Consider the following 24423-nt stretch of genomic DNA (forward strand, 5'->3'; position numbering starts at 1 on the left):
ATTTCAGCAGGCAACTATCTCTACAGCTACATTATTGTTCCAGCCACAATTAATCGCAACAATGTATATACAATTACAAATGATTATATATAAATTGTCAGTTTGTTGTTTTACACACAGGCACACAGACATTATTCCATACATAACATAGTCATGAGATGCAAGAAATCTTTAGACGCGACCATAACAAAAGACAATACTTTATTGAACCTTTTCTGATAAGAAGTGTGCGCTTCAAATGCGAGCATTTTTGACGATTGTTTCTGTACCGCGGTCAAGCCAGCCGCCACGTTACTTCGAGGGTCATGCATAAACTTTTTTCAAACACACAGTTCGTAACTGTCTGATGTTGAATACCAAAATAAAAGCCCTCCAATACTCATATTACAAAATAAGAGCAAGAATATACACTTGCTGCGTCTCTACATTCAAAAAGCTATAAAAATTAAAGTTCTAGATTGCACAGACCAGTTCTAACTCAGATTGAGAGTACACATTGCCACAGTGTCAGCTGCGTCGTTTTAGGACTGTCTGATGTGGAATTACAAAATAAGAGCCCCCCCAAAATCATATATATATATGATTGAATGAGGCATTTATATAGCGCTTTATTGTGTATTGCAATACACCCAAAGCGCTTTACAATCATGTGGGTGGGGTCTCTCCTCAACCACCACCAGTGTGTAGCATCCACTTGATGATGCGACGGCAGCCACAGGACAACGGCGCCAGTGCGCTCACCACACACCAGCTACAGGTGGAGAGGAGAGCGAGTCATACAGCCAATCAAGTGGATATATATGCTGTTTTGTCTCTACACTCAAAAAGCTATAAAAATTAAAGTTCTAGATTGCACACACCAGTTCCACCTCAGATTGGGAGTACACATTGCCACAGTGTCAGCTGCGTCGTTTCAGGACTTGCTTGAGCAACTTAATATATAAATCTAGAAGTAGCCTAAATGCAAAAGTAAAAAGCATTGAACAATGTGTTTTTTATATTTATTGCATTTAAACATGTCTATAAAGATTGTATTACTGTAAAAGAAAAAAGAATCACAATGAAAAAGCATTTTCAATAACAATGTTTGGATTTGAAATCAAAATAATGGATAAATGTTGTGTTTGTGGTAAACAGATGGATCAGCAGTGGACTCCTGTGTGAAAGGCTTGTACTGTGTGTAAGCTTTTCTGCAACAATTGCACAATTGTATAAACAAAAATGCACTGGATGATCAAACATTTAGGTGAGATAAATGTATATTTTTGAAAAATGTCAAAAAAAAAAAAAAAGCCCCCCTCCACCCCTCAAATTAAAAAATCCTCTCTCACAAGCGTCACCTAAGAGGGGAATTCCCCCATTTTTAAAATTGGAATTTAGGCACTGAATAAATGTCTAAAAATACCGATTGGAGTATCACTATAAATAATTCTACATGAAAAAAGATGGCTTTAAAAAGATCGATATCGGTGATCGGATCGGCAGATATTGCTTTCTGTGATCGGCAATCGGTGATCGGCCGCAAAAATCCTGATCGGAGCACCCCTACTGTCTGATGTGGAATTACAAAATAAGAGCCTCCCAAATCTCATACATACGCTGCTTCGTCTCTACATTCAAAAAGCTACAAAAAATAAAAGTTCTAGATTGCACAGACCAGTTTCACCTTAGATTGAGAGTACACCTTGCCACAGTGTCAACTACACAATGACAAGACTTTCTGATGTTGAATTTCACATGTAAAAATGTTTAATTACATCATCATTTAGACTTTTCTTTCACATATTTCACAAATCAGTCTTTATACTCAGTCTTATCAAAAACTATTTACAGGGACACAGACCATAATTATCAACAATAATTTAAAAGAAAAAGAAAAATTTTAGACTTTAACATAAAAAAGAAATAACAAATTTCTCTTAAAGAAAAGATTTAATAGCAAAATATGCAGTTTCAGTTGTTAGCTCTGGCCTGTTCCAGGTCCTCTTCAGCCATACCCAGGTACTATTAATACCTCTCACAGTGTCACATTGGATCTAGACAGTTAGAAGTTGGAAATATAAGGGAACTGCTACAGTTTAATATTGTAGCACCTCGTAGGCCGTCGAAATAGCTTCCCTAAACCCAGTGGGAAATCGTGTGCTTTGATGCGGCTAGCCCTCTACGGCCTGCACCAAAACACACAAGCAATTGTAGGGACTTATGCTAGTGACTGGAACGGTCCACATACACCTTCAGAGCCCTGACAGGGCAGAGCAGATGAAGATTACTGTCCTCAATTGAACAGGAGGGAGAGAAAGCCTGCAACACCACCACCTGCAAACGAAAAGACGTAGAGAGAACTTTGGGGACATAACCAGGTCTGGGCCTCAAGAATGCCTTGACCAGCCCAGGAGCGCACTCAATGCAGGACTTGCTGACAGAGAGAGCCTGCAAGTCCCCTACATGCTTTAAAGAGGCCAACACCAGCAAAAGAGTGACATTTAGTGTCAGAATCCTCTCGGGAGCTGACTCCAGAGGCTCAAAAGGAGGCTCCATCAGCCCCTTCAGGACAACAGAAAGGTCCCAAGAAGGGAAACTAGGAGGACGAACTGGCCTCAAGCGCTTAACCCCACGCATTAAAAGAGGAGACCAAAAGATGTCTACCCAACGGGATATCGTCTGAGTCCTTTCGAGCAGCAATAGCCGCAACGTAGACTCTCAAGGTGGTAGCGGCCACTCCAGCCGAAAACTCCAGCACTGAACCAACTGGGCAGCTGACTGGATCCACAGCATGAGCCAAGCACCAGGATTCAAAAACCTTCCATTTGGAGGAATAGAGCCTCCTAGTGGAAAGGGCCTTGGCACTATTAATAGTCTCACAGACTCCATCCGACAGATCAAAGGCTATGGTAACCTCTGATCGGCCATACCCACAGCTTCCAGATCTCTGGACGTGGGTGCCAAATTCTGCCCTGGAGCTGACACAACAGGTCTTTCCTGATTGGAATCTCCCACAGATCTCATTCCTGAAGGGAAACCAACTCCAAGAACCACGTCTGGGAAGGCCAGAATGGGGCTACTAGGAGAAGGCAGACTCCGCATGTCTTCACCCTGCGCAGGATCACTGGGATGAGCTTTACCGAGGGAAAGCATATGAGACTATTAATAGTGCCAAGGCCCTTTAACAACTGAAACTGCATATTTTGCTATTAAATCTTTTCTTTAAGAGAAATTTGTTATTTCTTTTTTATGTTAAAGTCTAAAATTTTTCTTTTTCTTTTAAATTATTGTTGATAATTATGGTCTGTGTCCCTGTAAATAGTTTTTGATAAGACTGAGTATAAAGACTGATTTGTGAAATATGTGAAAGAAAAGTCTAAATGATGATGTAATTAAACATTTTTACATGTGAAATTCAACATCAGAAAGTCTTGTCATTGTGTAGTTGACACTGTGGCAAGGTGTACTCTCAATCTAAGGTGAAACTGGTCTGTGCAATCTAGAACTTTTATTTTTTGTAGCTTTTTGAATGTAGAGACGAAGCAGCGTATGTATGAGATTTGGGAGGCTCTTATTTTGTAATTCCACATCAGACAGTAGGGGTGCTCCGATCAGGATTTTTGCGGCCGATCACCGATTGCCGATCACAGAAAGCAATATCTGCCGATCCGATCACCGATATCGATCTTTTTAAAGCCATCTTTTTTCATGTAGAATTATTTATAGTGATACTCCAATCGGTATTTTTAGACATTTATTCACTGCCTAAATTCCAATTTTAAAAATGGGGGAATTCCCCTCTTAGGTGACTCTTGTGAGAGAGGATTTTTTCATTTGAGATGAACCGCTCTCATTTCCAGGCTGTTTATGTGCCAGGCGAGGTACTTGCCTGTGCAGTCACCACAAGCCGGCCTGCCCTCGAAGACCGCACCCCATCCTGAGAGGGAAGCATCCATCATAATCATCTGGTGACGGCAGACTACTCCCATTTTCACTCCTTTCTGGAGAAAATCGGGGTCCCGCCACACTGAGAGGGTGTGGAGACCAGTGCCTGACACTCTTTGTAGGCGAAGAGATGGCCAGGAGGGACAAATACCCAGGGACCACATCCACCAGAGAAACGGTCTCATATGGAGCAGCCCCAAGAGAAGAACCAGAGAAGCCACTGCCATGAGGCCTAGGAGCCTGCGACACAGGCCCACTGACACACGACTCGAGGTCAAGTCCAGACAGACTGCAAAAAATGTGGTCTGCTGGGCTGGAGTGAGTACGCTCTTCTGGCCATTCAGCCGGAGGCCAAGCGCGAAGGTGGAGAAGAAGAGAGTCCCTGTGACGAATCTCTTGCTCCCTGGAACTGGCTAGAACAAGCCAGTCGTTCAGATAGTTGAGAATTCGGATACCCTGGAGCCTCAGTGGGGCCAGAGCAGCATCCATACACTTGGTGAACGTCCTTGGGGCCAGAGCTAGCCCGAAGGGAAGAACCTTGTATTGGTAAGCCTTTCCCCCAAAGGCAAACCCTAGGAACTTCCTGTGCCTCTGAACGAACTGAATGTAGAAGTAGGCAGCCTTCAAGTCTACAGTGACAAAGCAGTCCCCATCTGGGACTTGGAATGCTCTTGAGCGTCAGCATCCTGAATTTCCTTTTGTAGAGGGAACAATTCAGTCTGTGTAGATCTAGAATATGACGCAGGCCCCCATCCCTCTTTGGCAGTAGAAAGTACCGGCTGAAGAAGCCGCAGTTTTGGTCCGAAGAGGGGACCTCCTCTATTGCCCCTTTGAGCAGAAGAGAGGAGACTTCTTGTTGCAGGACAGAAGTCTCATCAGTGCTGTTCACTGCAGTAAGACGAACCCCGTTGAAATGGGGAGGGGGGGCAAGTTGGAGCAAATTGGAGTGTGTAGGTCCCTCCAGGCATGGAGGTAGGCCGACATAGGTAGCGGAGTTGAACAGTTCGTGGGGGATGCCAACACAGGGTCCCCACTCTGAATATCCTCCTGAAGGGAGGGACATGCGTTCGACCGAAGCAGAGGAAAGCTCAAAGCGTCCTTGTGTGCGGAGGCGTGTCCTGATGAGGCCGTAAAGGCAAGGACAGGATAAGATGACGCGGGGGGAAGGCACTGGCCATCCCTTACCATGCGAACAGTGCCTGCAGCATGCAGCAATCCTGAGGGGAGACAAAGTGTCTCCAACCTTCAATGATCGCAGAAGGGGGGAAGTGGCCTGCGTACTCGAGATGCATCTAGCGGCAAGGATGGCGCAGTCAGTGGAGGAGAGCATCTCGGGGATGGACAGATATGCTTTAGCGGTCTGTCGCAATCCAACGAGGCATGAGAAGCCCTCCTCTTCCTGATACGCATATCAGGAGTGACCTGAAGAAGCCGCTGCGGAGGGCTTGTTTGGGGTGCTTCAAGTCTACCTGCTTGCGGGGGTGCTGGAGAGTCAAGTCAAGTCACCTTTATTTATACAGCGCTTTTAACAATACAGACTGTGTCAAAGCACTTAACAGTATCAAATTGGAGGATAGAGTGTCAGTCATGAACAAGATAGCGGAATAACTACGGGCTCCCCAGACCGTGTATGGTGGGGGATGTGCCGGGTCGCTCACACTGCCGACTGGCTCCTTTCTGGGGGCTGGAGGCTCCCTGGAGGATGAGGCAGTGGCTGGCTCACGCGCACGCAGTAGCATGAACTGCTTAAACGTAGCCGACTGCGTTTTGGCAGCTCTAAACATATCAACAGAGGCTTTAACCGCATCACCGAATAAGTGTTAAATTTATGTCTCAGGGGCTCTCCGCTGACGATCAGGGCTGCAGACATCATCTCTTCTAGGTATTATCAAACGGCCAGAGTTTTGAGAACGCAGCAGACGTGGAGGACTATAATGTGATAAGAGCTCGCTCAAGTACTGAGGAGCTAAGCCATTCAGGGCTTTATAAGTAATTAACAAGATTTTAAAATCTATCCGATGTTTGATAGGGAGCCAGTGCAGTGTTGATAGAACCGGGCTAATATGGTCATACTTCCTGGTTCTAGTAAGGAATATAGCTGCTGCATTTTGGACCAACTGTAGTTTGTTGATCAAGCGTGCAGAACAACCACCCAATAAAGCATTACAAAAGTCTAACCTTGAGGTCATAAACGCATGAATTAGTATTTCTGCATTTGACGTTGAGAGCATAGGTCGCAATTTAGATATGTTTTTTGAGATGGAAAAAGGCAGTTTTACAGATGCTAGAAACATGGCTTTCAAATGAAAGATTGCTATCAAACAGCACACCTAGGTTCCTAACTGATGAAAAAGAATTTACAGAGCAGCCATCAAGTGTTAGATAGTGTTCTAGGTTATTACATGTGGGGTTTTTAGGTCCGATAATTAACACCTGTTTTTTCAGAATTTAGCAGTAAAAAATTACTCGTCATCCAGTTTTTTATATCAACTATGCATTCCGTTAGTTTCTCAATTTGGTGTGTTTCACCGGGCCGCAAAGAAATATAGAGCTGAGTATCATCAGCATAACAGTGAAAGCTAACACCATGTCTCCTGATAATATCTCCCAAGGGTAACATGTAAAGCGTGAAAAGTAACGGCCCTAGTACTGAGCCTTGAGGTATTCCATACTGCACTTGTGATTGATTGATATGATACCTCTTCATTCACTGCTACGAACTGATGGCGGTCAGATAAGTATGATTTGAACCATGCTAAGGCACTTCCACTAATGCCAACAAAGTTTTCTAGTCTATTCAAAAGAATGTTGTGGTTGATTGTGTTGAACGCAGCGCTAAGATCCAGTAGAACTAATAAAGAGATACAACCACGATCAGATGATAGAAGCAGGTCATTTGTAACTAATGAGAGCAGTCTCAGTACTATGATACGGTCTAAATCCTGACTGGAATTCCTCACAGATACCATTTTTCTCTAAGAAGGAATATAATTGTGAGGATACTACCTTTTCTAGTATCTTTGACAGAAAATGGAGATTTGAAATCGGTCTGTAATTAACTAGATCTTTGGGGTCAAGTCGTGTTTTTTTAATGAGAGGCTTAATAACAGCCAATTTGAAGGTTTTGGGGACATATCCTAATGACAAAAATGAATTAATAATAGCCAAAAGAGGATCTATGACTTCTGGAAGCAGCTCTTTTAGTAGTTTAGATGGAATAGGGTCTAACATACATGTTGTTGGTTTAGATGATTTATCAAGTTTATACAATTCTTCCTCTCCTACAGTAGAGAATGAGTGGAATTGTTCCTCAGGGGATCTATAGTGCGCTATCTGATGCGATACTGTAGCTGACGGCTGCATGGTTACAATTTTATCTCTGATAATATCGATCTTGGAAGTAAAGTAGTTCATAAAGTCATTACTGCTGTGCTGTTGAGAAATGCCAACACCTGTTGATGCTTTATTTTTCGTTAATTTAGTCACTGTATTGAATAAATACTGGGGGTTATGTTTGTTTTCTTCTAGAAGAGACAAAAAGTAATCAGGTCTAGCAGTTTCTAATGCTTTTCTGTAGGATAGGGTACTTTCCCGCCAAGCTATACGAAATACCTCTAGTTTTGTTTTCCTCCAGCTGCGCTCCATTTTCCGGGCTGCTCTCTTTAGGGCACGAGTGTGCTCATTATACCACGGTGTTGGACTCTTATCCTTAATATTCCTTAAGCGTAAAGGAGCAACCGTTTCTAAAGTGCTAGAGAAGAGAGAGTCCACAGTTTCAGTTACATCATCAAGTTGTTCTGAGCTATTGGATATGCTGAGGAACTGAGATAAGTCAGGAAGATTATTTATAAAGCAGTCTTTTGTGGTAGAAGTGATGGTTCTACCATATTTGTAACAAGGAGTTGGCTTTACAGCTTTAGCTATATGGAATATACAGGAGACTAGATAATGATATGAGATATCATCGCTCTGCTGCAAAATTTCAACGCCACTGACATCAATTCCATGTGACAGTATTAAATCTAGAGTATTTCGACAATGAGTAGGTCCTGACACGTGTTGTTTAACATCAATAGAGTTTAGAATGTCTATAAATGCTGATCCCAACAAATCTTTTTCATTATCAACATGGATATTAAAACGCGGTTCATGTTTGTAACAGTAATCTTGGGGTGTAGACTCGTTTAAAGTAATGTCAAACAAAGCACATCTAGTTTATGGTCAGTGATCATATCATTTACAAAAAGTGCTTTTGTAGAAAGGGATCTAATATTCAATAAGCCAAGCGTTATCATGTGTTTATCTGTATTATATCTGTTTTTTATTTGTTGAACATCAATTAAATTGTTACTATTACTTTGGTTTGGATGTTTTCTGTATTTTCTAGTTCAGGGAACAGACACAGTCTCTGTAGTGTGATATCTAGGTGAAAGTGTCTCTATGTGCTGAGAATTAACTGACTTCTGTGGCGTGAGGCGGCTAGCAGACGGTCAGTTTAGCCAGTCTGTCTGCTTCCTGACAGACTAACAAACTCCCAAGTCAGATTGCCAGTGAAATGCTCTCCGACAGCAAATGCAATGAGTTTGCTTCTTTCTTTTCTGAGAAAATCAATAATATCAGAAAGGAAATTGGCACATCCTCAAGTTATGCAGAGGTCACACAGATTCGACGACAATTTCAAAAAGATGTGACTAGAGGTCTGCATTCCTGCGGCTGTCCCGTGGGAACCGCGGGACCCGACCAGATTTCTTGCGACACGGGATTAAATTCCCGAATAAAACGTGGTTGCAGTCGGTAACTCTGGTGTAATTTGAACGGGAGCGGGCGGTCTAACAATATCCCGTTCCCGACGTCTTTTCAGAACAACATATCTGCGCTTTATTCAAGCACAGGTACAGCCTGCACTCGACTGTTATGCACGCGCTGCATGCATGAACCAGTGTTTCGTTTTATTTGCGAGGTCTGTGCGCAGCATGTGCATAATGATGCTCAGAGCAGGCTAGCCTACTGTTACATGTCTGTCTGTCCTAGCCCTCGTCTTCCTTATTTGGTTTAGTTCCTGCCCTCATTAGTTAATTATCATTTGATTGTCCCCACCTGAGTTTCATTATGTTGTTTGGTCTTTTGTTCCCGTCCCTTTATAAGTCCTGAGTTCTCCCTCTGTGTTTGTCCGTTATTGAAGATGTTAAGTTAAGTTGTGATGTATGTATATTCCGTTATCCACTTTCCTTCATTAAAGAAGTTACCTTTTGTAACCGTCGCCTCCTCGCACTCCTTGGACACCACAACCACACGTAACAGAATAACGGACCCAAAACAAACATGCAATTCGTGGAAGCGGTCGCGGCCTTAGCCCTCCGGAATCTCCCCTTCTTTACATTCGCCGAAAGAAAGAGCGGCCAACCCGCCGACAAAGAGTGCGGTTAACCCGCCGACAGAGAGTGCGGCCAACCCGCCAAGTAGTATGGCAAGCCCGCCAAAAAGTATGGCAAGCCCGCTGGTCCCGTCCAGCCCACCTTCACCTCCGCTGGTCCCGTCCAGCTCACCTTCGCCTCCGCTGGTCCCTTCCAGCTCACCTTCGCCTCCGCTGGTCCCGTCCAGCTCCGCGCTGCAAGAGCGCCGCCCAGTGCCTGCGCCAAGAAGGCGCCGCCCAGAATCCGCGCTGCAAGAGCGCCGCCCAGAATCCGCACTGCAAGAGCGCCGCCCAGTGCCACGAACGCCTCACTTCTTACTGGGACTTTTCCAAACTCCCTCAAAACTGCAGTTGTTAAGCCCCTTCTGAAAAAGCGCAATCTTGATAACACAATGTTGAGCAACTATAGACCAATATCAAATCTTCCATTCATAGGTAGGATTATTGAAAAGGTAGTTTTTAATCAGCTGAACAACTACTTAAACTCAAATGGATACCTGGACAATTTCCAATCTGGTTTCCGAGTGCATCACAGTACAGAGACAGCACTCATTAAAATAATAAATGATATTCGCTTCAATTCTGATTCTGGCAAAATATCAGTGCTGGTACTACTAGATCTTAGTGCTGCGTTTGACACTGTTGATCATAACATACTTCTAGAGAGACTGGAAAACTGGGTTGGGCTTTCTGGGATGGTACTCAAATGGTTCAGGTCATACTTAGAAGGGAGATGTTATTATGTGAGTATAGGAGAACATAAGTCTAAGTGGACATCCATGACATGCGGAGTCCCACAAGGCTCAATTCTTGCACCACTCTTGTTTAGCCTGTATATGCTCCCACTAAGTCAGATAATAAGAGAGAACCAAATTGCCTATCACAGCTATGCTGATGATACCCAGATTTGCCTAGCCTTATCTCCAAATGACTACTGCCCCATTGACTCTCTCTGCCAATGTATTGATGAAATAAACTGTTGGATCTGCCAGAACTTTTTTCAGTTAAACAAGGAGAAAACTGAAGTCATTGCATTTGGAAACAAAGATGAAGTTCTCAAGGTGAATGCATACCTTGACTCTAGGGGTCAAACAACTAAAAATCAAGTCAAAAATCTTGGGGTGATTCTGGAGACAGACCTTAGTTTTATAAGTTAGTTTTAACCAGACCTTAGTTTAAGAATATAAACCTAACAGACCACTCAGATCATTAGGATTGAGTCAGTTAGAAATACCAAGGGTTCACACAAAACAAGGGGAGTCTGCTTTTAGCTATTATGCCGCCCGCAGTTGGAACCAGTTTCCAGAAGAGATCAGATGTGCTAAAACATTAGCCACATTTAAATCCAGACTCAAAACTCATCTGTTTAGTTGTGCATTTGTTGAATGAGCACTGTGCTACGTCCGAACTGATTGCACTGTTTTTTTATGTATAATCATTTTCTATTCTTAACTGTTTTCAATTCATTTTAAATAAAGTTTTTATATAATTTCCTTGTTTTTTGTTTTTTTTTATTCCTTGTTTTTATTGTTGTGATTATTTTTTAATGACTATTTCACTTCCTTTTATGTAAAGCACTTTGAATTACCACTGTGTATGAAATGTGCTATATAAAAAAACTTGCCTTGCCTAATGTACACTATCCTGATTGTTTTCAATACTCGCAATTCCAACTCCTGACTCGCTACAGTGGTTTTGACGGAACAAGATGTTTTTATACCAGGGGCTGAGCCTATGCCAAGGGCGTGGTGAGCTCATGCAGGGGCGTGGTTAGTAAGTGCCATCATATGTCACAGGGGTATGCCAATAGGAAAATAGGAAAATTCAACTTCAGTAGCCAGCCACCGTTCAACCTGAAGAGGGCAGCACTCAGACGTTTTTACACCATATTGTAGAATTAAAACACTTTATAACCAAATGTCAAAACATTTACTAGAATCAATGCACAGCACTAATAAAGACACAGTCTTACAGATCATTAACTTAAAGTTGTTTTAGGGTTTAGTTATCCTTTAAGTAACGTACTAAAACACAGTTTTAATCTTTTATGTGAATAAATGTGCTAATGCATAGGTTTTATTTTGATGCAATTTGTGTAGTTTTGTTGATTAGTTTTGGATATTCCGAATAGGTAACTTAGGGGCAAGTTCATGCACTGGAGAGTTGTTTTTCCATCACAATGTAATGCTAAAGCTTAAATTATGCCAATATTTTTTTTTTTTTTTTTTCAGTTGCAATTAGCATTGTTATATCTGACTAATATGTTAATGTTGAATTATCTAACGTCACAATGGGGCATCAGCATTTTTATGTGTTGGATGGTTGAAATTGTGATGTTCCGCTTGGTCTGTGTATGTTTGCATCATATATGTCAATGTTTAACATCTATAACTCATGTAATATCATTGCTGATGTAGGTTTTATTAAGACGCATGTATTAAGACGATAGATACAGTCAGAATAATATGATAATCATATATAATCTGTTGTAATGTTATATAAACTATTTATTTGCAACTGTTCAGCTCACAGATTAAATGTGTCCAACTACAAATTTTGCGAAGACATTTATTCGATCGCCACCATTGCATTTATTAAATCACATAACATTAGATGGCGCTATGGGCTTAGTGATGGTTCAACGCTGCGCAACGAAGGAAAGAACACCCGCTAAATTGTTTATCAAACCTTATCGGTATTATAGTTTTATGTTATTGGTCTTAGACACAAAATTAGCTGACATATTATTATTGTCGCCGTTTTAAATTCTCAATTTTAGGCAACTTGGATCAGAAACTGTATGGCATAAGATGAAAAGTGAAACACTAACCACTGTAAGTATTTGAGAATTTATTTTGCTACCTTGTATGACCAGTTCTTAGATCTAATCACAAATACTGAGGTGACTATGCAAACTACTGCAACATAATTTCTGTACTTATTTATATGCTGGGCATGAAACCTTTTTTAAACTGTAATCTGTGTAATACTCTGTCACTTCTACAGAGCATGCTGGTTAAGGTGAAACTTGGGGATGCCCAAAAATTTGTCAAGATAACTGAGCTGAGCCTGGAGGAATTTTTGTCTGCTGTTAAAAAAATATATACTTTCGTTATTTTATTTATAGTATAGTAATTTTATTTGAGAATGTACTATATAGTCAAATGTTGCATGTGCCCTGATGTTTAAAGTTCATCATCGCTATGTAAAACCTTGTAAGTCATATATCCTTTCTCATAAAATTGCATACGTTTTTTTAAGCGTTTTTACAGTTCGGTGTCCCAGCTGTACCCAAGAATGTGAAGGTTTATGATGAATCAGGGACTGAGGTGGATGATGATGTTTTTGAGGATGCGTTAGTCAGAGATCCCTCAGTTGGAGTTCTTACCATAAAACATGGTGCAGGTTTATATTTATTACATTACTCATTAGAAATGTATTTAATACTACTAATTAATAATAATTCCCCATCAAAATTTATCTGCAACCAGACCTGGGTTCTGCCTCTCCACAAGCCAAAGGGCATGGGCAGTCAAATCGGTCCCTGTCTTCATCCACTGAATCCAGTGACACACAGGATACAGTCATTATTGAAGAAAGCACCTCCAGTAAACGAATGAGGCTAGATGAAGAAGCTAAAAAGGTGGGTATTTTTTTATAAATCTATTTTTAAAAATTAACATGAATTTGATATTTCTGATTGAAGTTGATTTATGAGACTTACGATTTTTAAGACTGATTTGTATATATATTTTTTATTGTAATCTTTAAGTTGTCCAGAAACCTGGTGGAGAGCGTATAATAAATGAATACAACTGAACTAAGTCTTTGGGGGACGAAACAAGGAGGAAAATGGTTAACATCTTGGCAGCTGACATGACAGAAAAGAATGGGTAATCTTTATAATCATTATCTGGTGTATATATGATAATTCTTGATGTTATATATATGTTCATATATATGATAAACATTTTTTTGTTGTTGTTTAAATTCATGCAAAGGACACTAAAAATCTTTTTTTTTTCCTTTTTTTTTTTGCAGTGAAAGAGAGGAAGTCCATGGCTTATGTAAGGTGTGTGATTGGCTGCACCTGAGTGTGTGTAACGAGTGCAATGGATTGTGGGAACTGAAGTCCGGAGTGACATGTAAAAGTCTGTGTGGTGTGGGAATCAATGTAAAGTGAAGACGACATCTGGTGGTGAGTAAATGGAAGTGCGTGGACAGGATTCGTGACAAGGCAGGTGAAAGAAAAATATGCCAGAGGAATTGTGGCTTTGTTCCCTTACCCCAGTGACCCCTTTTCCAAAAATGGCTATGTAAGTGTCAGCTTTGAATTCTAATTCTGTGTTGACATTTTAAATGCTGCTGATCTCACATACCCAAACTACAGGTGGTGTATCTTGCTGTTGAATTTAAAGACTTTTTATCTGTATTTTTCTCTAAGGAACATTATTATGATGGCAAAAGTGGTACTGGCTACTTAGCATGGAGAGTCAAAACTATACAGAGAGGCTTAGCTAAAGAACGACGTGCATCATTTGAAGGTACACGATGAAATTCTGAAATCTTCTACCTTTTGTTTTTTATATACAGTGAGGAAAATAAGTATTTGAACACCCTGCTATTTTGCAAGTTCTCCCACTTAGAAATCATGGAGGGGTCTGAAATTGTCATCGTAGGTGCATGTCCACTGTGAGAGACATAATCTAAAAAAAAAAATCCAGAAATCACAATGTATGATTTTTTAACTATTTATTTGTATGATACAGCTGCAAATAAGTATTTGAACACCTGAGAAAATCAATGTTAATATTTGGTACAGTAGCCTTTGTTTGCAATTACAGAGGTCAAACGTTTCCTGTAGTTTTTCACCAGGTTTGCACACACTGCAGGAGGGATTTTGGCCCGCTCCTCCACACAGATCTTCTCTAGATCAGTCAGGTTTCTGGCCTGTCGCTGAGAAACACGGAGTTTGAGCTCCCTCCAAAGATTCTCTATTGGGTTTAGGTCTGGAGACTGGCTAGGCCACGCCAGAACCTTGATATGCTTCTTACAGAGCCACTCCTTGGTTATCCTCGGGTCATTGTCATGTTGGAAGACCCAGCCTTGACCCATCTTCAATGCTCTAACTGAGGGAAGGAGGTTGTTCCCCAAAATCTCGCAATACATGGCCCCGGTCATCCTCTCCTTAATACAGTGCAGTCGCCCTGTCCCATGTGCAGAAAAACACCCCCAAAGCATGATGCTACCACCCCCATGCTTCACAGTAGGGATGGTGTTCTTGGGATGGTACTCATCATTCTTCTTCCTCCAAAAACGTTTAGTGGAATTATGACCAAAAAGTTCTATTTTGGTCTCATCTGACCACATGACTTTCTCCCATGACTCCTCTGGATCATCCAAATGGTCATTGGCAAACTTAAGTCGGGCCTGGACATGTGCTGGTTTAAGCAGGGGAACCTTCCGTGCCATGCATGATTTCAAACCATGACGTCTTAGTGTATTACCAACAGTAACCTTGGAAACGGTGGTCCCAGCTCTTTTCAGGTCATTGACCAGCTCCTCCCGTGTAGTTCTGGGCTGATTTCTCACCTTTCTTAGGATCATTGAGACCCCACGAGGTGAGATCTTGCATGGAGCCCCAGTCCGAGGGAGATTGACAGTCATGTTTAGCTTCTTCCATTTTCTAATGATTGCTCCAACAGTGGACCTTTTTCACCAAGCTGCTTGGCAATTTCCCGTAGCCCTTTCCAGCCTTGTGGAGGTGTACAATTTTGTCTCTAGTGTCTTTGGACAGCTCTTTGGTCTTGGTCATGTTAGTAGTTGGATTCTTACTGATTGTATGGGGTGGACAGGTGTCTTTATGCAGCTAACGACCTCAAACAGGTGCATCTAATTTAGGATAATAAATGGAGTGGAGGTGGACATTTTAAAGGCAGACTAACAGGTCTTTGAGGGTCAGAATTCTAGCTGATAGACAGGTGTTCAAATACTTATTTGCAGCTGTATCATACAAATAAATAGTTAAAAAATCATACATGATTTTTTTTTTTTTTTAGATTATGTCTCTCACAGTGGACATGCACCTACGATGACAATTTCAGACCCCTCCATGATTTCTAAGTGGGAGAACTTGCAAAATAGCAGGGTGTTCAAATACTTATTTTCCTCACTGTAGCTCATTCTGCCATCTTTCACAGGAGTTCTGTTGCTAAGTTGCTTTTTTTAAGGATTAACTTCATTTATCTTTCTTTAAGCAGTGTTGAAGCTTTTAAAATGTTTTGTTGTTCATCAGGACAAGGAACATCTGCTGAAGCAGGGTCTGGTGGACCAACTGTAAGACGGCAGTCAGAGTTTAATCCAGGGACCATCTTGAATGAGGATGAATGCAAGGAAGCCATTCTTGAGCCATTCTTCTGATGAGGACGCCATCAAGAAGAAAATGAAATTGACATTCGACTATTGCCGCAACATGGTTCTTGACTCTACTTTTCACTCGCAAGCTTTCAGCAGAGCTGCGTACATCACTGTCCTGGGGTGCGTTTCCCAAAAGCATCGTTAGCCAACTATGGTCGCAAGTTCCGTCATTACCAGCATAGTTCAATGATTCGGTGTTTCCCGAAACCATAGTTCAAACGAACGTTCGCAATCAGCGTCACAAACTTACGTGGTTGGAACTGCAGCTCTCGACCTGTGGTTAGAAACATAGTTTCTTGTTAATAAGATATATGGGCTTAAATCAATATGCTCTTGGGCACAACAAGCAAGCTAACATGCAGTACTATTTTGTATCTTCCATTCTATCTAAATATAAAATGCATTTTAATTATGTATTTTTGTAAGTGCCGTTTTTGAAAAGTGCGCATGTGCATAAATGCCTAAGGGAACCCCGGAGTGTGACGTAAGAGGGAACTCGCGATGAATCAAACATCAAATAAAGCAAAATGACAGGGAACAAAAAATAGTAAATTAGTCAGTAGGTGCCATGTTCAATACAGCAGCATCTTAGAGATCTTTAATCAGTTAAATAACAGAAGTTATTCCTCCAACACATGCATGTGACGTCATTAACAATGGTCCTATGTTGTTGAACTAATGTGGTTCTAACCACACACGCTTGACACCATCTGAACCAAATAAGTTTATCTTGGTCTCATCAGACCACAGGACATGGTTCCAGTAATCCATGTCCTTAGTCTGCTTGTCTTCAGCAAACTGTTTGCGGGGTTTCTTGTGCATCATCTTTAGAAGAGGCTTCCTTCTGGGACGACAGCCATGCAGACCAATTTGATGCAGTGTGCGGCGTATGGTCTGAGCGCTGACAGGCTGACCCCCCACCCCTTCCACCTCTGCAGCAATGCTGGCAGCACTCATACGTCTATTTCCCAAACACAACCTCTGGATATGACGCTGAGCACGTGTACTCAACTTCTTCGGTCGACCATGGCAAGGCCTGTTCTGAGTGGAACCTGTCCTGTTAAACCGCTGTATGGTCTTGGCCACCGTGCTGCAGCTCAGTTTCAGGGTCTTGGCAATCTTCTTATAGCCTACGCCATCTTTATGTAGAGCAACAATTCTTTTTTCTTTGCCATGAGGTGCCATGTTGAACTTCCAGTGATCAGTATGAGAAAGTGAGAGTGATAACACCAAATTTAACACACCTGCTCCCCATTCACACCTGAGACCTTGTAGCACTAACGAGTCACATGACCCCGGGGAGAGAAAATGGCCAAATGGGCCCAATTTGGACATTTTCACTTAGGGGTGTACTCACTTTTGTGGCCAGCGGTTTAGACATTAATGGCTGTGTGTTGAGTTATTTTGAGGTGACAGAAAATTTACACTGTTATACAAGCTGTACACTCACTACTTTACATTGTAGCAAAGTGTCATTTCTTCAGTGTTATCACATGAAAAGATATAATAAAATATTTACAAAAATGTGAGGGGTGTACTCACTTCTGTGAGATACTATATGTGTTTGTCAAAAGTATTTTAATGAAAGAGAAACAATGAAGAAGGAACTTTGAAAGGTGGGAGTGGAAGGAATAAAGCTAAAAAAAAAAAAAAAAAAAAAAAAAGTATAATCACTTATGGATTAGAGAGCTAATTTCTTTATCTCAAAAGTACAGAACTGATAAAGAGAATGTAGGGATTTTTTATGAAATAAAAAACTTTGGTCCACACTCCAACACTGAAGGTGTCGATAATGCACCTTAATGCTGGTGCTGCCCACCATAAAACAGAAGAAGAAGAATCAAACATCCCTATTATGAACGTTTGTGTTAGGGACTGTTGACCGTGGAATTGTTACACTGGAGAAATGGTGAGTGGTTTCTTTAATTGCTATTCACATACCCTGATGATATTATAATGCCAATATGCACTGTGGCCTGGTCCCATGTTAGCCAGGAACATGTGAACCAGCCATCTTGCCAGCTGAGATGTAGAATTAGTTAAGCCAGGAACACACTACACAACTGTAAGGCTGATTATGAATATAATTTGATACTTAAAACTGATCACACCCAAATATGTCGGAGGCAGTTGCCTTCAGCCAGTGTTTACAGTCAGCATTTAAAATCATAAGTGTGTTCAGTTCAGTCTTAGAATGTCTCAGCTAGTTGTTAAGTGTGTCCCTGGCTTTAGGTTTCATATCAGTATTTATGATTTGTTATACTTCCCATATCAGATCATTGCTAGACTACATTACTAACTCGGGATCATATTTCAGTAACTATACAAGCATGTTTTGTGGAAGCATGGATGCATGATTTGTTTCATATTTTGTTTAACTCATACTTTTCTTCACCTGTTAGGTTGTTAGCAACTGATTGCAATGGCATATTGTTCTCTGTGTTTCAGAATGTGTCAAGTCTTTCCAAGGGGACAAAGAAATAGAAGTTAAGAATCGAAAAGGAGTCACCAAAACAACACCAGAAGCAGAATGAATCTGTCAAATTGAAATGTTTGTGTCAAATGCCAACACCAAACTGAAAATAAATCAAAATAAACAAGGAAACTGAATTGTTGAAATACTTTCAAGGAAATAAAAGATGAAATTCTACATGTTTGTGATATTACTGCCCAATATTAGAGAAACTCACACTAAACTAACAGAATGAGTTTAACACAATGATATGACAGTGGTCTCACGTTGAGCTTAAATTATGAGCACACAGTGAGCGCGCCATGACCTCACATTGACCACAGTATGAGCGCACAGTGAGCGTGCCGTGACCTCAAATTGACCACAGCATGAGCGCACAGTGAGCGTGCCGTGACCTCAAATTGACCACAGTATGAGCGCACAGTGAGCGTGCCGTGACCTCACATTGACCACAGTATGAGCGCACAGTGAGTGTGCCGTGACCTCACAATGACCACAGTATGAGCGCACAGTGAGCGTGCAGTGACCTCACATTGACCACAGTATGAGCGCACAGTGAGTGTGCCGTGACCTCACAATGACCACAGTATGAGCGCACAGTGAGCGTGCCGTGACCTCACATTGACCACAGTATGAGCGCACAGTGAGTGTGCCGTGACCTCACAATGACCACAGCATGAGCGCACAGTGAGCGTGCCGTGACCTCAAATTGACCACAGTATGAGCGCACAGTGAGCGTGCCGTGACCTCAAATTGACCACAGTATGAGCGCACAGTGAGTGTGCCGTGACCTCACAATGACCACAGTATGAGCGCACAGTGAGTGTGCTGTGACCTCACAAAAACAAAACCATGACGTAGGCAGAGGATCATCAAACCTCTTCCAGAATTCTTTCTGCACCTTTACGTTTTGAATCCCAACTGCCAGGAAAACATGACTGAAACTGTATGCAAAGTAACATAGCACTTTATTTTATTTCAGAAAGTATTTTTCTGCTCATTTTGTTGAACATTTGACTATTATATTCATGTGCAAGTTCAGGGTTTTGGTACTTGAAAGTTTCATGGTCAAGGTACTTTAAATATACACTGTGTGTGTGTATGCTCCTGAAATAAAAGTTTAGAAAGATGTGATGCATTTTGTTAATATGACTCATCATATATATAGTCGGGGTAGTCGTGGCCTAATGGTTAGGGAGTCAGGCTTGTAATCTGAAGGTTGTAATCTGAAGGTGGGGATTGTGAATGAAAAGCACTCTCTCCACCTTCGATACCATGACTAAGGTGTCCTTGAGCAAGGCACCGAACCCCTAATTGCTCACTACTCATTTGTTCACTACTCACTGCTGTGTGTGTGTGCACTTGGATGGGTTAAATGCAGAGCACCAATTTCGATTGGTACAATACGTCACTAACTTAACTTATAGTCTCTTTTAAGGGTATAATCAACTATTTTCCATTGTCTAGTCTTTAATAAGCAAACAAAAATCACAATAAACTGTAATATCAAATCGCAATAGTGACTGCTAAGATGTGTATTTTTTTTAAAATTGTGACAGTCTATATATTAAGTGTATCATTCAACTTTTTCCCATGGTCTAGAGTTAAAGACAAAAATTGCAATACATAACAATATCGAATCACAATACTTGTAGAATCGAAATTCTTAAAAAAAAAATTTAAAAATTGCAATACATATCGTATCGGCTCCCAAGTATCGTGATAGTATCAAATCGGGAGGTAGGTTTATCGTCCCGTCCCTAATTTTTAGTCTCATCCAATCAATGATAAGTATTCAATTTACAAACAATGCGTACCTTTTCTGTTATGTCTGGCTTGTCATTGTGTTTTCTGACTTGTTTTGTGTTTAGATTTGCCATTTTGTTTATAATTTGTTGTTTTGTTTTTCGATTTGTAATTTTGTTTCAAAATTGTAATTTATTTTGCACTTCACATACAGTATACTTTACAGTTTATCATTTATGATCTTACCCCAGTTTCTCCAGTTTACAGTGAGGATCCTGTAGTACATCAGAGAGCAGCTTCACTGAAACTCCTAGATTATTCTCAGACAGATCCAGTTCTGTCAGGTGTGAGGGGTTTGATCTCAGAGCTGAAGCCAGAGCAGCACAACCTTCATCTGTGACGTCACACTTACTCAACCTGTAGAGAGATGAAAATCATATGTGAAACACTATCAAACAGCTATTAAAAAAAAGATCAGAAAAGCAATCAAACAACTTGCTGCAATTAACAACAACTTGCAATTCCATTATAATTAAATTAAGAAAAAAATACACATGTATGTCTTAATGTCAAATTATCCAGTTGTTACATATGTTTCATGGGCAAATTTATACAATAAAAAATGTCAAGACTGGATTAAAATCAACATTTATCTATTAATTGAGTAAAATTGTAATTTATGTATTAAACAAAATGTTTAATTTTTAACTGGTTTGACATGATTAAAACTAATCCACATGCTGGACTGTGAACTGGCAAATAGTTTGTGTTTTAATGTAAGTTTGAGTCCAGATCTTGTCATTCCAGATGCCCTTCTGTAAAATGTCAAAACTCAAAAACATATAAATAAAAAAACTAATATAATTAATAACTATCTTGTAGATTTCAATCTTTGTCTTCAAAAGTGTGTATTCAAGTATGCTGCTGTTTTGCTCCATTAACTGATTTTTATGAAATGTTATGATATTTGAGATGCTGTATATATGAGCTGCTTCTGCACTTGTTTGGTTGCTCTCGATTTCTGCTTGGTCTTTTATGCTAGATGAGAAATATTTTAATTCCTTCTTTGTGTTAATTTTAACATTTTAACCTGAAAACCTGAATTGTTTATACAAGTTATTTATACCTTCTCTGACTTTGTTTGAATACCTGAAGAAATCTTTTACAGTGTTGTTTTTTACAGTGTTTTACTGTATTGAAAACACATCAAAATGCTGATCACTAAAATAATAGCTACAGCACTTAAGATACGTGAGCTTTTAACTTTGTTTTTCTTCATGTTTTAACAGTGAAGTGATTGTTCTCAGTGATACTTACTGAACTGATCTGGATTCTTTAATCACAGGCAGCAGCTTCTGAAGAACTTTCTGATTTTCAGGCTTATTCTTTCCTTTAACAAACTTCTCAAGACGAAACTCATTCAGTTCCTCTTCTGATGTCAACAACACAAAAGCTACAGCTGACCACTGAGATGATGAGAGTTTGGTTTCCTTTATTCTTCCAGATGTCAGATACTGTTGTATTTGCTCCACTAGTGAACGATCACCCAGTTCATTCAGACAGTGGAACAGATTGATGGATTTCTCTGGAGAGTCAATGGTCCTGATCTTCTTCTTGATGTACTCAACTGTTTTCTCATTTCTTTCATATCTGCTTCTTTTCAGTGTTATTATTCGTTGTAGGAGAATCTGATGAGACTCCACTGACAAACCCAGAAGGAACCGCAGGAAAAGATCCAGATGTCCATTTTTACTCCGTAGAGCCTCTTTCACAGCTCTCTGATGCAGCTCAGATAATGAAACATGTTCTGATGAATTGAGCTGAAACAAGTTCTTCCCTTTAGACTGTAAACTCTGTTTGGTGATTTGGTCGATCACATTTCTGTTGTGGTTTGTCCAGGAGAGGTGCACATATAGAGCTGCTAGATGTTCCTGAATGCTCAGATGAACAAAGCAGAAGACTTTCCCCTGATACAAGCCCAACTCCTCTCTGAAGATCTGAGTGCACAATCCTGAGTACACTGATGCTTCTGTCACATCAATGCCACACTCTCTCAGGTCTTCCTCATAGAAGATCAGGTTTCCTTTCACAAGCTGCTGAAAAGCCACTTTCCCCAGTTTGAGGATCATGTCTTCATCTGTCACCTTCTTCTCATAGTCCTTCTCACGTTTGATGTTGGTCTGAAGGATCAGGAAGCGTGTGTACATTTGAGTGAGAGTCTTGGGAATCTCTCCACTCTCTGCTGGACTCAACATCTTCTCCAGAACAGCGGCTGAGATCCAGCAGAACACTGGGATGTGGCACATGACGTAGAGGCTCCTTGATGACTTCAGGTGTGAGATGATTGTTTCGGCCAGACTCTGATCACTGATTCTCTTCCTGAAGTATTCCTGCTTCTGTGGCTCATTGAAGCCTCGTACCTCCGTCACTCGATGGACACACTCAGAGGGGACGAGATCAGCTGCTGCTGGTCTGGAGGTGATCCAGATGAGAGCAGAGGGAAGCAGATTCCCCACAATCAGGTTCATCAGCAGCACGTCCACTGAGGCTGATTCACTTACATCACACAACCTCACATCACTCTGAAAATCCAGAGACAGACGACACTCATCCAGACCATCAAAGATGAACAACACTTTATATTCATCACTGGATATTTCCATTTCTTTAGTTTCAGGGAAAAAGACATGAAGAAGATCTGAAAGGCTGAGTGTTTTGTCCTTCATCAGGTTGATTTCTCTGAAAGGCAGTGGAAATATGAGCTGGACGTCCTGATTCTCTTTCCCTTCGGCCCAGTCCAGGATGAACTTCTGCACAGAGACTGTTTTTCCAATGCCAGCGACTCCCTTTGTCAGCACAGTTCTGATGGCTTTGTCTTGTCCAGGTAAAGGACTAAAGATGTCATTGCATTTGATGGCTGTGTCCTCTGTTGCTGCTCTCCTGGATTGTGTCTCAATCTGTCTCACCTCATGCTCATTACTGATCTCTCCACTCTCACTCTCTGTGATGTAGAGCTCTGTGTAGATCTCATTCAGCAGTGTTGGGTTTCCCTGCGTCACTGTTCCCTCATACAGACGACCAAACTTCTTCAGCAGATTTGATCTAAATGGGTTGAGGACTTCATGCCTGGAAAATTAAAATACCACATTATTACATAGTTACTGAGGTACAAATACAGATGTAATGGCATATTTAAGCAGCCACCAACATACTTTGCCGACACTCTTTAAACGCCTATCTAAATAAACTTAAGTTGTACCTTTTAAGGATGAGATGAGCAGGATGGAATGGCGTGAGCAAGGTAGGCAGGTAGCAGGCAGGCAGGGCAGGATGGATGGATCAAACCAATAATATTCCAAAATGGATTCCAGTAATCCATACAAAGGTTAGAGCAGGGTTGAAAGGATACAAACTCAAGATCAAATTAATCAAAAAGAAAATAGCAAAGCAAATAGCCTTAAAGAACTTATATGCCTAGTAGGTTGGTAGGGTGCTTCTTTGTTCTTTGTTCTCTGACAAAAAAGGTGAGAGGCAGCCATCTTTAACTTCACTGCCTTTTCACTGTATATCAAAATAAAAGTATCTACAAAAAAAAAAAAACCCACCTTACATACCAAAAATTATTTTAGCACTCCTATAACCTAAATAACAAAATAAATAATGGCTCCAACTACAGAGCAAAATGTATTTTTTGTTTTCTGTGTTATGAGACACTGAACATATCATAGGGTTTATGAAAAGTGTCAGTTATTAATGATGTATTTGAGTAATGTGTGATGATGCACTGCATTAAAAAAATCCCACAGTTTACCTTACACCAGGACACGTGCTGTCTTGTGGTTGATTCATAGACTGGTCATATTTCTTACAGATGGGTTTTGTTACTGATCTGTGTTGCTGGACTGACCTTGAATCAAGAATAAAACACATCTGACAATTTTTCTCATTACCTTAATAACAGCTGTGACTTTATTAAAAATGCAGCTTCTCAAGGTCACAATTGTAAAAAAGAAATACCATTTAAATAAATGTAAATAAATAAATAATTCTACTTTCTGCTCTATATCTGTTCGTTGTCCTTATATTTACTGCATTTCCTAGCCTGACTTCTGCTCTGATTTATTTATTATAGTGCTGTATAATTATGACAGTTTAATTTAAAATATCTTACTATAATCATATCTTTTACAAAAAATAAAATAAATAAATAATAATACTTGGTCAAACCTTGTGTCATCACTCTTAAAATGAATTGGATGAGGCATAGAACGGTCACTCCTCATAGACACACAGCTGGGCTCTGGCTCTGATGTCTTCTGGTGCACTGAACTATAACAGAGAGATTAAAGATAAGTATGTGTCAATCATTTAATCGTTAATCATTTAGTTAGCAATAGTGAATTTAGTTTTAGGTCAACAATACATGCATTTTATAGGCATGTGTATA

The 24423-nt window shown here is 40.5% G+C and overlaps 1 protein-coding gene across 3 annotated transcripts in view; it reads right to left on the reverse strand.

The window, feature by feature from the left end:
* Positions 1 to 24423, reverse strand: part of LOC131541729 (NACHT, LRR and PYD domains-containing protein 12-like) — a 66925-nt gene that overhangs the window by 38116 nt on the left and 4386 nt on the right. For 2 of the 3 annotated variants that reach the window (XM_058777662.1, XM_058777663.1), the window contains 4 exons: positions 24204 to 24305; positions 23788 to 23883; positions 21294 to 23102; positions 20223 to 20393 (listed from right to left, as the gene is read on the reverse strand). In XM_058777662.1, coding sequence (XP_058633645.1) covers positions 20223 to 20393; positions 21294 to 23102; positions 23788 to 23883; positions 24204 to 24305 — 2178 coding nt within the window. The remainder of the gene's footprint in view (positions 1 to 20222; positions 20394 to 21293; positions 23103 to 23787; positions 23884 to 24203; positions 24306 to 24423) is intronic. The other variant, XM_058777664.1, reaches the window with a different exon arrangement.

This window comes from Onychostoma macrolepis, chromosome 05, assembly GCF_012432095.1.
Source record: "Onychostoma macrolepis isolate SWU-2019 chromosome 05, ASM1243209v1, whole genome shotgun sequence".
Taxonomy (NCBI): Eukaryota; Metazoa; Chordata; class Actinopteri; order Cypriniformes; family Cyprinidae; genus Onychostoma; species Onychostoma macrolepis.